Genomic DNA, 14,098 nt, shown 5'->3' on the forward strand with positions numbered 1-14,098 from the left:
TCTGTCTGTCTGGGCTGTCTGTCCGTGTGTCTGTCTCTGTCTGTCTGTGTGTGTCTGTGTGTCTGTCTGTCTGTATCTGTGTCTGCCTGTCTGGGCTGTCTGTCCGTGTGACTGTCTCTGTCTGTCTGTGTCTGTCTGTCTGTGTCTGTCTGTCTGTGTCTGTCTGTCTGTGTCTGTCTGTCTGTCTGTCTGTCTGTGTGTGTCTGTCTGTGTCTGTCTGTCTGTGTCTGTCTGTGTGTGTCTGTGTCTGTGTCTGTCTGTCTGTGTCTGTCTGTCTGTGTCTGTGTCTGTCTGTGTGTGTCTGTCTGTTTCTGTCTGTCTGTGTCTGTCTGTCTGTGTCTGTCTGTCTGTGTCTGTCTGTGTGTGTCTGTGTGTGTCTGTGTGTGTCTGTGTCTGTCTGTCTGTGTGTGTCTGTCTGTCTGTGTCTGTCTGTGTGTGTCTGTGTCTGTCTGTCTGTGTCTGTCTGTCTGTCTGTGTCTGTCTGTGTCTGTCTGTCTGTGTGTGTCTGTCTGTGTCTATCTGTCTGTCTGTGTCTGTCTGTGTCTGTCTGTCTGTGTCTGTCTGTCTGTGCCTGTCTGTCTGTCTGTCTGTCTGTGTCTGTCTGTCTGTGTCTGTCTGTGTGTGTCTGTCTGTGTGTGTGTGTGTGTCTGTCTGTCTGTCAGTCTGTGTCTGTCTGTCTGTCTGTGTCTGTCTGTGTGTGTGTCTGTCTGTGTCTGTCAGTCTGTGTCTGTCTGTCTGTGTCTGTCTGTCTCTGTCTGTCTGTGTGTGTCTGTGTGTCTGTCTGTCTGTATCTGTGTCTGCCTGTCTGGGCTGTCTGTCCGTGTGACTGTCTCTGTCTGTCTGTGTGTGTCTGTCTGTGTCTGTCTGTCTGTGTCTGTCTGTCTGTGTCTGTCTGTCTGTGTCTGTCTGTGTGTGTCTGTGTCTGTCTGTCTGTGTCTGTCTGTCTGTGTGTGTCTGTGTCTGTCTGTCTGTGTCTGTCTGTGTCTGTCTGTCTGTCTGTCTGTGTCTGTCTGTGTCTGTCTGTCTGTGTGTGTCTGTGTGTGTCTGTCTGTCTGTGTCTGTCTGTGTCTGTCTGTGTCTGTCTGTGTCTGTCTGTCTGTCTGTGTCTGTCTGTCTGTCTGTCTGTGTCTGTCTGTCTGTGTCTGTCTGTGTCTGTCTGTGTGTGTCTGTCTGTTTCTGTCTGTCTGTGTGTGTCTGTGTGTGTCTGTCTGTCTGTGTCTGTCTGTGTCTGTCTGTCTGTGTCTGTCTGTGTGTGTCTGTGTGTGTGTGTCTGTCTGTGTCTGTGTGTGTCTGTGTCTGTCTGTCTGTGTCTGTCTGTCTGTGTCTGTCTGTCTGTGTGTGTCTGTCTGTGTCTGTCTGTGTCTGTCTCTGTCTGTCTGTCTGTGTCTGTCTGTCTGTCTGTTTCTGTCTGTCTGTCTGTTTCTGTCTGTGTCTGTCTGTCTGTTTCTGTCTGTGTCTGTCTGTCTGTGTCTGTCTGTGTCTGTGTGTGTCTGTCTGTCTGTGTCTGTCTGTCTGTGTGTGTCTGTGTGTGTCTGTCTGTGTGTGTCTGTCTGTGTCTGTCTGTCTGTGTCTGTCTGTGTCTGTCTGTCTGTGTCTGTCTGTGTCTCTCTGTCATTGTCTGCCTGTCAGTGTCTGTCTGTGTGTGTCTGTCTGTTTCTGTCTGTCTGTGTGTGTCTGTGTGTGTCTGTGTCTGTCTGTGTCTGTCTGTGTGTGTCTGTCTGTGTCTGTCTGTCTGTGTCTGTCTGTCTGTGTCTGTCTGTGTGTGTCTGTTTCTGTCTGTCTGTGTGTCTGTTTCTGTCTGTTTCTGTGTGTCTGTCTGTCTGTTTCTGTCTGTCTGTGTGTCTGTGTCTGTCTGTCTGTGTGTGTCTGTCTGTCTGTGTCTGTCTGTCTGTGTCTGTCTGTCTGTCTGTGTCTGTCTGTCTGTCTGTCTGTTTCTGTGTGTCTGTCTGTCTGTGTCTGTCTGTCTGTGTCTGTCTGTCTGTTTCTGTCTGTTTCTGTCTGTTTCTGTCTGTTTCTGTGTGTCTGTCTGTCTGTGTGTCTGTTTCTGTCTGTCTGTGTGTCTGTGTCTGTCTGTCTGTGTCTGTCTGTCTGTTTCTGTCTGTTTCTGTGTGTCTGTGTGTCTGTGTCTGTCTGTCTGTGTCTGTCTGTCTGTGTTTCTGTCTGTTGTCCTCGCCTGGATGTTTGTCTGTGGTGGATTTTGGTATCCTGGTTCCCGCCTATCTGGTTTTAGGCTTCAGGTTCTGGGATGCACTATGTCCCCACAAAGACAGTAAGCCAGACATGTGTGTGCGTTTGGGGTGTTTTGGAGGATTATGTTAAAGCGTTCAGCTCGGACTGGAACCATTTCTCTCTGACAGCCATGTGAGACCAAGCCGGCGTGCCGGCACTTTTTCCCACAATCCCTCTTTGTTTGACTGCGTGTCACCGGTCCAGCATGGAGGGGGGTTAGATTAAGAAGACACGGATATGAACTTCCTCCAGTCTGTAAAGCCTCAGATCTTTTCTTGTTGTTGAATGTGAAACTGAACGCTTCACTTCTTCCTCTGTTTTATTCTCTCAGCCGCTCCCTCCTTCTGTCCTCGTCTTGAAATTCAAGGCTTTTTACAACAGTGATAAAAAATACAGTTATATATGTTAAAAAATATATAGAAACTCATTTCTTTCAAGTTCTGCAGAAAAATCAAGAGAAAGATGCACCTGTAACCACAGTGGCCACAGTACGGTTACTGCTGCTGTGGTGGTCATAAATGATCTTATTGGTGCCTTATTTGTAGATCTATTTGTTTGATTCTGTGGATCATGAATTGTTGCTGAACAAACGTAGGGATGCTGGTTTCTGTCCTAATGCTGTTAAATGGTTTAGAAACTATTTTGTAGATTGGACTCAGTGTGTCATTTCATGCATTTCACTCATTACAAACTGTTCTGCTCAATTTAAATTTGGTTTTTAATCCTCAGTAAACGAAGTTCATGGTCTCAAAAGCTCGCCTACAGTTGCTTGATGATCTTAGCATTTTTACGTCTGATGGTAAATCCATTGATAGGGTACCCACGTACAAGTACAGTACTTGGGTATACGGATAGACAACAAACTTTTATTTAATGTACATGTTGCTAATCTAGTTAGGAAGCTCAAAGTGAAGATTGGCTTTTATTATGGTGACATATTATATATGCACGCAGCCTCCTCCATCTTACGGAGCCTTGATTCGTGTATCATGCATCTTTACGCTTTATTACAAATGCAAAGTCCCTCACTCACCACTGCATTCTTTATGATCTGGTAGGTTGGACATCGCTGACCACCCGCAGAAAACAGCACTGGTATATTTTTATAAATAAAGCCATGCTAGGTAAACTTCCAGCTTACCTCTGAACCCTTCTCTGTCTGTGTTACCAGCTACGCGCCTCCAAGTGGTTGCTTTTTAATGAACCCCGGGTTTTGACAGATCTGGGGAAAACTGCATTTTCATACTATGCATCCTGGGCATGGAATAATTTGCAAAAAGATCTCAAACTAGAAACGTGTATATGAATTTATAAATTTAAGAGCATCATAAAGAATGTGGTGAAGGAGACGTGATTGTTTTTCTTGAGAGGCCAGTGTGTTTGAATAGATGTGTTTTTTGTTTGTTTGTTTTTGTGAATTTTGTCATGATTGTACGAAGCATTTTAATATGTTGTGTTTATGTGTAGCTGCTACCTCGGCCAGGTCTGAGATTTTTGATCTCAATGAGACTTCCTGGTAAAATCAAGGTAAAATGAAAAATAAATAAACAAGTGATGTCACACTGTGCTGAAGTACACCTGACTGCAGCCAGGTGAGAAGTGAAACCACAGGAGGTTCAGCAAAGACGAGGTTCACGGGTCAGTTCGGTCTGTTTATGTGGAAGGACATTACATTTATTCATTTAGCTGACGCCTTTATCCAAAGCGACTTACAGCTGCCATACTGATTAAAATCAGACACAGAATCTTCAGGTGGTGGTAAAACTGTTCAGGTTCCTTTTTTCTTAGCTCTGTGTTTCCGCGTCATCTCTGTTATGACTTCTCTGAATATAAACATTCATAAAATCTAATTCTTATTGATGAAAACTCAATAAAAAGTCTGATCTTTCAGTTAAATGTAAAATATAAATGTGTTTGAAAGAGAGAAACATTCTGTACTGAGTGTTTGCTGCCACCTGCTGGTCCGGATCATCCAACACACTTCTGATCAATAACTGTCCCTTCAGCTCCATTTGTCTTGTTAGTTTAAAGTGTTGGATATGAATGTGTGTGTGTGTGTGTGTGTGTGTGTGTGTGTCACATAAACCTCGTCCTGCTGCAATAAGTCAGACTTTACAGGTTTTACATTTACTGACAGACAGAAGCCTTTAAGAAGAAAGTGTTCATGTTTATGAGACTGGTGGGTAGCAGAAGGTCCAACTTAACACAAATATTAAACATTTATTTACAACGTTTCAGGGTCTCCATCAGGGAAAATGGATCTGCCAATGAGAAGCCATCTGAAACAGGAAATGGCTGTAACGACACAACCCATCATTACTACAGCTGAACTCTAAATAATTAGTTATATCAATAAACGGATCAAACTGATGCTGAAATAACGACATCAATATGCTGATTTGTTTTGGTTTTTTGCTGACAGAGAAAAGAGACTCAGACAGACGCAGCTTGAAGAGCTTCTGACCTCGTGGCGTCGAGCCACAGGGAGCTCTAAAGCAAAGAAATCTAGCAGCAAGTTCCACCAACGGTGTAGTGACAGAGGATGTGGTGGATTACCAGGACTTTCTCTGCAGCAGTCAGGCCGGAAAGACAAATTCTGTTTCCATGCAGATACACCAGAACCCCAGAGTTTTCATTGAATTTCAGATAAAGGTTTAGTAACTTGTAACCAGAAGGACTTCAGAGCATTCCCAAAACATCTGGAGAGCCCTGTGAACACAGCTGACAGAGCAGAGCTCATTCTAACTCAATCAAATGTCTCATTCTGGCCGTTAAAGAAGTTCAGAGACGAATCTTACGAGAATGGATCTGTGACTGGGATTTTTTGAAGCCTGATTAATATTATTCCAAATAGTTCTAAGATATTTCAGAGGAAATGAAGCAGTTGGTTTAGAGGAACTTTACATTGTTGATACAGTTCCCACTGCACAGTTGATTTTTATTATGCTGATTGGTTAAAAATATGAATTCATGTTTTTTCAGGTCTGTCAACTAAACTGTAATAGAAATGGAGAACAGATGAGTTCTTCTATTTTTAAAGTTTCAAAACATCTTCCCGAAGGACTGCGGTTGACACTCGCACCCTCGGTTGGTCCGAGGACCCGCAAAAACTATGTCCGTAAACACTACGACATACAACCAATCACAATCTGCCGCGTCATCGTACAAACGTACAGCCGATCCCGTTATGTGACGCAGGACCCTGAGCAGATCTGGTACCTGCGCCGGTCTGAGCAGGAGCTAAATCGTGGCTCCGCACACGCTGCGTGTAAAACATGCGAAAGAAATGAAACAAAAAAAACTTGTAATCATGTGACGGAATATCAAACACCTTTAAGGTATTTTGGCAAAAATTTCATGTTACCAAATGTAAAGTTAGCCAGACTAAATCCGGTCTATAGTTAGATAGATGGTGAAATGACGGCTTGCTGGGCGCAGACACATTAATTTATATTCAGTTATATTAATACATATAAGACTCAATATATTTTACACAACAGTAACCATTTCAAACGGTTTCATCCCTCTTCACACACTTAACCGCGCGACCTCTGACATGTTGTTTTGGATAAAAGCGTCGGCTGAATGAATCCATGAATAAATGTAAATCCTTCTGAGCCAACAAATTATTATTATTTTGATTGTTTGATTTTCAGTAATTGTTGTTTTAATAAACTAATTGGTTATTATTATTATTATTTTGTCTATTAATACACACGTTTACAGTTTTATCTATTTTATTTTGTATTATCACACAAACCCAACTTACTGTTTTATGTCCTTACTTAATGAAATGAATTCACTGTAAAAATTATCAAGGTAGTTTAACTTAAAAACTTAAGTTCAATTGCTGCCTTAAAAATGTGAGTAAACTCAACTTTAACAAAAGCTTTATTTTAACTCATGGTGTTACCTTCCACAAGTTGTTTAATTAATGATCATTTATGGTTTCAACTTGATACTGTGAGTTAAACCAACTACCTATATTACATTGGTCATTCAAAGAAACTTGCTTTCTTTTGTCAAACAAACATACAAATCTAAGCTATTTCAACTCTAAGTTAAGTTAAGGAAGTTGTTTAATGAATGATCATTTATTGTTTCAACTTGATACTGTGAGTTAAACCAACTATCTGTATTACATTGTCTAGTCAATGAAACTTACTCTTTTTTGTCAAACAAACATGCAAGTCTATACCCTTTCAACTCACATTTTTAAGTTAAGATAATTGACTATATTCATACCAATTGCCTTTTGAAGTTAGGTTAACTCATGTTTTTAAGGCAGCAATTGAACTTATAATTTCAAATTAAGTAGACTTGTGTTTTTAATTTCCATCCCCTATCTCAACTAATAATGGCAAGTTCACCAGTTTCTTAAGAGTACAATGAATGAACTTACAATTCACGTATTCAACAATTTATTGTAAGTACCTCAACTCACAGCCTTCGTCTCCTTCAGATACACTTGTAATTGACACAACAAGCCTAAAAGCCAATGAAAACATCTCAGACTACACAAGTGCCAAAGTGAGACCATATTTATGATAATTTAACATGTTCTAACAGTATTTAAACATAGTCACCTATGAAGAGCGAGGTCAACCCAACCAACTCTTATACCAATCAGTTCATTTAAATGAGATGATATAAACCTTGAGACCGTTTGCCTGCAACTGCATTTAACAATCAAAAAACATAAAGAAAAACGTCTGAGGAGAGAACAGTTGATACCATCAGCTGTAATCAGTAAAATGCTTGTGATTTCTACAACATGGTGACTAATGAGTAGTAATATTGAAAAGGAAATGCACAAAACTCAAATGTCCAAGTCCATTACAGTCTTGTTCCATTGAAGATAAAGAACTTTGAGGCTGGTTTGTGTTGTCTTAAGTACTCCACTTCTAACGTCACAAGACTTGGAACAGTCGAGACTATCAGCTCTCACAATCCGTCCAATAAAAAAGTGGGGAGGATCAGTGTTTTGTCCCCTCTATCATTCTCAAAATTAAGTTTTAAATTGTGAGACAGTGCTGTTTTTCCACAGTACAGAACAGTGCTGAAAGTGCATATAAAAGAGAACAATGAAGTCTTGACAGGAACAATATCCACATGAGAATCTTGAGAAAATGAGGAGCAGGTGTTACAGTCTGTACCTCAGGATTCTGTTTCTTAGTCCATGTTCTCGGGCAGATGCTTGGTCTGGTTTTATCTTCATCACCACTCTCTGAAGAACCTCAAAGGAATACTTCATGGCTTCTGGGTACTCGAGATTGACACAGTAGATGACACCCATGAGCATGGCCAAGCTGCATGCCACATCTTTAATGTTGTCTCCTCAACCACAACAGCTATCTCGAAGACCTCCCGTGGAAAGGCATCCCGTTCAGCAGGCCAAGTTGCATCCCCTTCATGGTTTCATCCAGAGTCTCCCTGTGAGCCTTGAAAAGCAGAGACAGTGTGTGACTGTTTTAGTCTACAATTATATAGGCTTTAAAAGGCTAATTTAAAATGCAATCATAATCCTCAAATATAGAGCAGGAAAGTTACACCCTTTAGTTGTTCCCCAAATAGACTGAACCTGATCAGTAACACCAACTATCAATTCATTTTCAGAATTTCAACCCTTGGAAGTGAGACAGAAATAGTTCAGACACTGAAGAACTTTAGCAAATGTTTTAAAATTGTTCTCTAAAAGATGAGTGACCGGAACAGCCATATATAAGAAAAAAAAAAGTGTAAATTACACATTATAAACCACATGAATTGAAATCTATCATTTAAGTTATGAGAAAATGCAAAGTAAAGTTTGAATGAATTGAATGAGTTTTCATGACTATTAGACAGGCAACGTTAATAAGTCTGGGTTGGGGTATGAAGTATTTTTCTTTCTTGAAAATCTACCCTGGGAAAAGAAAAAGTCCCACAGTAAAATAATCACCCATATACACATAACAGTTTTGCGTTACAGAAATCATAATGGTCTTACGTCACACATCCTGACTACAGTTGATGGATCTTCGCCTGATATGTAGTGTGGCAGACCAAGCAAGGCAGCAGTCCTTCTCTTCTCATTTGTATCCTACAAGAAAAAGAAACATGCAGTAAGTTGAAAATGTTTTAGCCAAGATAATACATTTTGCCTAATTTTATGATCTGCTCTCCACTTACATCTTTCTGAAGGCAGTCCAAAATATCTTTGAGTGATTGCTTCTTTCCAGTCTTGGTTGCTGCTTTGTACACCTCTAGCAGTCTTGGGACCAGGCCATCACGTCTGTCGAGAAAATATTCCAGAAGGTCTTTGGTGACCATTCTCTTGAACTCCGTCCTGATCTGAGAAGAGGCAGATAGAAAATATAAGTCAAACATAATTATGAACAAGACACAGTATCAGACAAAACGTGCTTCTATCTGTCAACTGAGTACCTGTCTCTCATGCAACAGAGCTGGCCATCTGGAAATGACTTCTGTGATGAGTGGCTGATCTCCAATTATCTCTTTTCTGCGCTGGGAAAACGTAGCAACCATCAGGTCTTCTACCAGCTGGGGATCAGGGTCTCTTTTCAGCATTTCAGCCTCCATCATATTACGCTTCTCCTCCATGTTTTCAGGACTCTGTCCTTCAGGCGGATCTGGACAGTAGTTGACCTCACCCTTCTTTGACTTCTTTACACTTTCCCCTTCGAACCTTCTCCTTTTCTTTACCACCACCTCAGGGCATCCTGCTGCACTTAACTTTTGCCGATAGTTTCCAAGCTTAAATTTCAGGCTGTGAAACCACGAGTACCATCCCATTTCCGACCCTGGCTCCTTCAGACTAGGATGCTTCTCCACAAGTGCTTTGGCTTCATTCTCATAGTGATGCCTCTCAGGATAAGCACTAATCTTTGACATACTGTCGGCCAGTATATCAAGAATGTCTTTAAACCTTTAGGAATCACCATTACAGATCCATCCTTAGCATTGGCTTCTTTCAGCTGCAGCTCCACATCATGTGAGAACTGTGGAATCGGGAAGGGGTCAGGCCATTCAACACAATCTCTACTAAGAGAAGGGAGGCTGCAAGTGTCCAGTGTAGAATCTGAGACGTCATCAGCTGTGAACAACACTTTCACAGTTGCCCACCCACAGGAAGGTCTTTGATGTCTGTTAGGTTGCACAACTGATTATTGAACTCAGGATCCTCAAATTGCAAAATGAATCCACCTCTCAGACCAAGCTTTGTTCGCAACACCTGATACAGCTCCTCAACACTGGATGGGATGTCTTCATTTTCTGATATGATGACACGCAGCAGCATTGTAGACTACTTTTACCTGAAAAGAGATAAAAATACATAGTTTTAAGTATAAATGTTTACTATAACCTCTTCTTTTGCTGTGTTCATGAGGGAGAGGGGCGGGATTAGATTTAGATTTTAAATAGGCCTAGTAAAAAAACGAAAATCAATATGTGGCAGTCTGCGTTGATATTGTGGCAGGACGCCACAAATAAATTACGTATGGGAAACACTGATTTGTCAACTCGCCACTGCCTGTTAAAACAGATGTGGTGGATCAGAGGCTGCCGTTTTAACGTCACTGCACTCTTTCAAAAAAAAAAAAAAAAAGAGTCAAAATGAACTAATGTTATCTTCACCTGCTCAGCTCTCTCTTTGCTCTTCTCACGGTCAGACAGTGAAACACACGATGGCGCCAGTAAAGTCTACCTTCCTCCCGCTATTTTTTTTTTTTAAATTGGCAGGTTAAGCTGAAGCTGAGTACAAACTCACTAATAAGCGAATAACATTGCAAAAGAAACTCGTCACAGATTAGCTAACAATGTTAAGAAAGCCCAAATTCTCTTAATTTTGCTGAAGCAGCTAACTTTAATTTAAGTAGCAACTCACCTGGTCAAGGCTAATTTCTGAAATGCCAACGCCTCTCCACCCACATCGTTGGAACAGGCCATGGCTAATTACTGAAACCACGTTGATAACGTTACGAGTCACGGCTAATTACTGAAACGTCGACGCTACTCCACACATCGTTGGGACGGGCCAAGGCTAATTACTGACACTAAGTTACACACAGAGGCTCTAGTAAAGCAGCTAACTCAAACATTCAAACAGCTACCAAGCGCCATAAATGTCCTTTTTTGAGGGGTGAATGTCATAAAAGATTGTGTTTCTTCTTAATAAAAGTAAAAAGTGATTCTCGGACTAACGTTAAACACTGTAAAGTTGGGTTCACTGCTCAACACTAACATTACATGCATTAATAAGCTGCTCTGAACTATCCCGTGTTCAGAAAGTTTCATGACAGCGATTCGTTTCTTCATAACTAACGTTAAGTTAATTGACTCATTGAATTGGGTTACAATTATTATAAATGACAGACTCACCTTGCTTCTCTTGCTCCAATCCGAAAAGACCCGCTTTTCCGCTGCCAAGTCTCATCCACATCTTGCTGGAAAATAACGTATTCATCCGCTACTTATCTGCTCACCATTGTCAGTAGCCTCTTCTTCTCTCAATGGGGAATTGCAATTGGGTGGTGCGCCTCATTAATGTGTTACAAAAATCAATCAGCATAGTTATTAGTCGTATATCAGATCAAGAGAAAATATTCAGGACTATTTGCACCGCGCATTAATACTGTCGCCACACCGGGGTCATGGTCACTTTTTAAGAGATCCGGTTGTCATATTCCAACTCACACTTATAAATTAAGTTGACACATTGAAATTTACATTTCACTGAACTGGCTTACAAACCTGAGTTGTGATAGTGATAACTTATTAAATTAAGTTGAAATTTCATAACTTATTATGTTAAGTGGAGGTAAATTATAGAAAGAAGTTACTATAACTTATTGATCCAATCCTTTTTTACAGTGTTGTCCTTGTGTAATTTACATGCAGCTCTGCCAGTACTGTCGCTCTGCATTCATGCCAGAAAAGCTGATTGAATTTGAATTTCGTTCAGCTGAAGGAGGATGTCCAACACCTGGAGATACGGGGTTTGTTCGGCAGGGTTCAACAGATTCTGAAGACATTTCTTTGGGTTTCGAGGCCCCGGAGGCCCCGGAGGCCCCGGAGGCCGCTCAGAGCTCCTGTGATCACAAACACGTGTTCTGTTCTCAGCTTCCTAAAGAGCAAAGTTTATTATTGTTTATTTATTATATAGATAAACTTTGACAGACAGCTGATTCACTTGTCCCCAGTCGGCTTTTTGATTAAAAAAACACAGTTTAACAAAACCAAAAATAAGTAAATAAAAATGGAAGAAAATGAAAAAGGATCCAATATATATACAGTTTAACCTCTGGGATGTAAGAAATACTCATGGAAAGTACTTTTACTGGCCTGCAGTTTAAAGCTCAGCAGTGAAAGTTATCTGGGCTGCAGGACTCACAGGGATCCGGGGCTCCGGGGCTCCGGGGCTCCGGGTCGTGACGGAGGAGGAGGCGCCGGAAAACACGACTCCTGCAGCGGGGAGGGGGGCGGGGCGGGGAGAGGCGGCCCCTGGCCCCTGCAGGTCCCTGGGGTGCAGCTTCCTGGGAGTCCTGCTCTGTCTGGCTTTAATGGGACTGTCTCCATGGAAACGAGGCGTCACGACCCGCAGAGGGACGCGGGTATAAAAGAGGGACCCGGCGGAGACTCTGAACTCCACCGGACCCCTCCAGCACGTCTGCTGCCCCGGAGCCGCTGAGCCGAACCCGGATCATCCAGCCCGGTCCTCCGCTGCCTGCACGAGACATGCCGCACGAGGCCGCGCGTCACCTCCTCACCTGCAACAGGTAGGAAACCGAGCTGAACCGCAGTCTGGGGGTCAGTCCGGAGACCTGGATCCCGGTCAGACCCGCAGGGAAACAGCTGCACCCGATCAGATCACAGCTGTTCAGAACCAGGTCTGACTGGAAACTGGTCTCCTTTTTATTGATGTGGAGATTTCAGACTCTGACCGTCTGTCTGTCTGCAGGGATCCGGATCGACGCGTCCTGATGGAGCTCAGAGCGACTCCGTGTGAGCTGGACCTCCCTGACGGTCCGAGCGAACTTCTTCTTCTTCTTCTGTCCTTAAATGATGAAAACTGAATGTGAAGTTTAGTTTTTTCATATCTGACAGATTATTTGGTTCCTGTTTAACATTTACAGTCTGATGAATAAAGGCCACAGAGCAGCAGCTGGGCTCTGATTGGCCAGACCCCCCGGGACCAGAGCCAATCACTGATTAGAATGAAAAGCTTCTCCGGTCACTCTGGCGGCGCAGACCAGACTCCATGGAGGAAAACACTGATTTTAGAGTCAGCTGTTCTTGTACTGCCCGTTTCTTCTTCATGTGTTCCTGTGTGCCGGCCGGGTGTCCTCAGATCTGGTTTTCGTGAGTCCGGCTGACCCCCCTGCTCTCTCCTCCCACCCCCAGGTTCTGGTCCCCGGGTCGTCCGTCGGATCTCCACCAACAGCCGGGAACGTTGGCGTCAGCAGAACGTTAACGGGGCGTTCAGCGAGCTGCGGCGTCTCATCCCCACTCACCCCCCCGACAGGAAGCTCAGCAAGAACGAGATCCTGCGCCACGCCCTCAGGTACATCAGCTTCCTGGACCGGGTGCTCACAGACCAGGACCTCAGAGGGGCCCCCCGGGGCCGAGCGGGGAGCCTGGAGCGGGAGGACGGGCCGCAGGGGACGCTGTCTCCAAACTCCAGCTGTGACAGTTCAGTGGAGGGGGACTGGGACAGCCTGACGGGGGACCAGGACTACAGAGGTCCCCTGCAGAACCTGGACCAGGCGAGCTGGCAACCAGCTGATCAGACAGGCTGGATCCAGCAGAGACCAGCAGGGCGAGACCAGTCCGGCTGATCCAGCAGAGACCAGCAGGGCGAGACCAGTCCGGCTGATCCAGCAGAGACCAGCAGGGCCAGACCAGTCCGGCTGATCCAGCAGAGACCAGCGGGAGGAGTCCAGTCCGGCTGATCCAGCAGAGACCAGCAGGGCGAGTCCAGTCCGGCTGATCCAGCAGAGACCAGCAGGGCGAGTCCAGTCCGGCTGATCCAGCAGAGACCAGCAGGGCGAGTCCAGTCCGGCTGATCCAGCAGAGACCAGCAGGGCGAGTCCAGTCCGGCTGATCCAGCAGAGACCAGCAGGGCAAGTCCAGTCCGGCTGGCCTGATGTAAAACATGTTGTTGTTCTGGACCGAGTTGATGTGATATTCACATCTTCAGTGTTTCACCGTCTGGTTGAGTTTTCTTGATGCAGAGTGAGCTGAAATGTTCTGCCGGCAGAGAAGAAGAAGTCGTGCTGGACAGGAAGTTCTGCGTCTCAGCAGAAGAGTCAGTGACCACGTTTAGTTTCTTTAAGTTAAAGAACTTTGGTGTTTCTGCAGTTTGAACTTCGTCCTGATGTTTGTTGTCTGCAGATTATTTGGATCTGAGATGTTTCTGTGAGAATACAGATCAATAAAAAGTTTGCTGCAGTGGTTTCTGTTTAATCCCAGAGATTATATTCAAGGTCTGAATCCATTTAAAGAGAAAGACTCTGAAAGACTCTGAAAGACTCTGAAAGACTCGAAAGTCACCAGTTAAACTTTGAGATCCTTCAGAGTATTTCTGTTTTCTGGTACTTTCTACTTTCATTGCGCTACATTTGTTTAAAGCTTCAGACACTTTGCAGATAATCTAATAAATGCTGATTATTCTTCCAGATTAAAGTCCAGCAGCAGAATCTAAATCATCTGAAGCTGCAACATTAAAGTGATTCATTTCATAAATACGCTGCGTAATAAATACTTTCTGTGGCACGAGTGTTTATTTCACCCTAGTTTTTGGGAGCAGGAAACGGAGGTCGTGTCCGTCTCTTCAGACACACCTGTTCAGTACATCCAGCACGGTGCT

At 43.5% G+C, this 14,098-nt stretch overlaps 2 protein-coding genes across 2 annotated transcripts; one reads left to right on the forward strand and one right to left on the reverse strand.

Annotated features, from left to right (window-relative positions):
- Positions 1-6,633: 6,633 nt before the first annotated feature.
- LOC119889155 lies at positions 6,634-11,429 on the reverse strand. The gene is made up of 5 exons (XM_038700032.1): positions 10,612-11,429; positions 8,656-9,545; positions 8,401-8,562; positions 8,219-8,311; positions 6,634-7,670 (listed from the first exon to the last, which is right to left on the reverse strand). Exons 2-5 carry the CDS (start codon positions 9,121-9,123, stop codon positions 7,581-7,583), a joined length of 813 nt encoding a protein of 270 aa, XP_038555960.1. The 5' UTR covers positions 9,124-9,545; positions 10,612-11,429; the 3' UTR covers positions 6,634-7,580.
- A 512-nt stretch (positions 11,430-11,941) lies between these two features.
- LOC119889156 (T-cell acute lymphocytic leukemia protein 1 homolog) lies at positions 11,942-13,690 on the forward strand. The gene is made up of 3 exons (XM_038700033.1): positions 11,942-12,008; positions 12,191-12,255; positions 12,634-13,690. The coding sequence occupies exons 1-3, from the start codon at positions 11,968-11,970 to the stop codon at positions 13,065-13,067; spliced, it is 540 nt and encodes a 179-aa protein (XP_038555961.1). The 5' UTR covers positions 11,942-11,967; the 3' UTR covers positions 13,068-13,690.
- Positions 13,691-14,098: the final 408 nt, after the last annotated feature.

This window comes from Micropterus salmoides, unplaced genomic scaffold (genome assembly GCF_014851395.1).
Source record: "Micropterus salmoides isolate LMB-PRFRI ecotype aquatic unplaced genomic scaffold, ASM1485139v1 Ms_hic_scaffold_5, whole genome shotgun sequence".
NCBI classification, from domain to species: domain Eukaryota; kingdom Metazoa; phylum Chordata; class Actinopteri; order Centrarchiformes; family Centrarchidae; genus Micropterus; species Micropterus salmoides.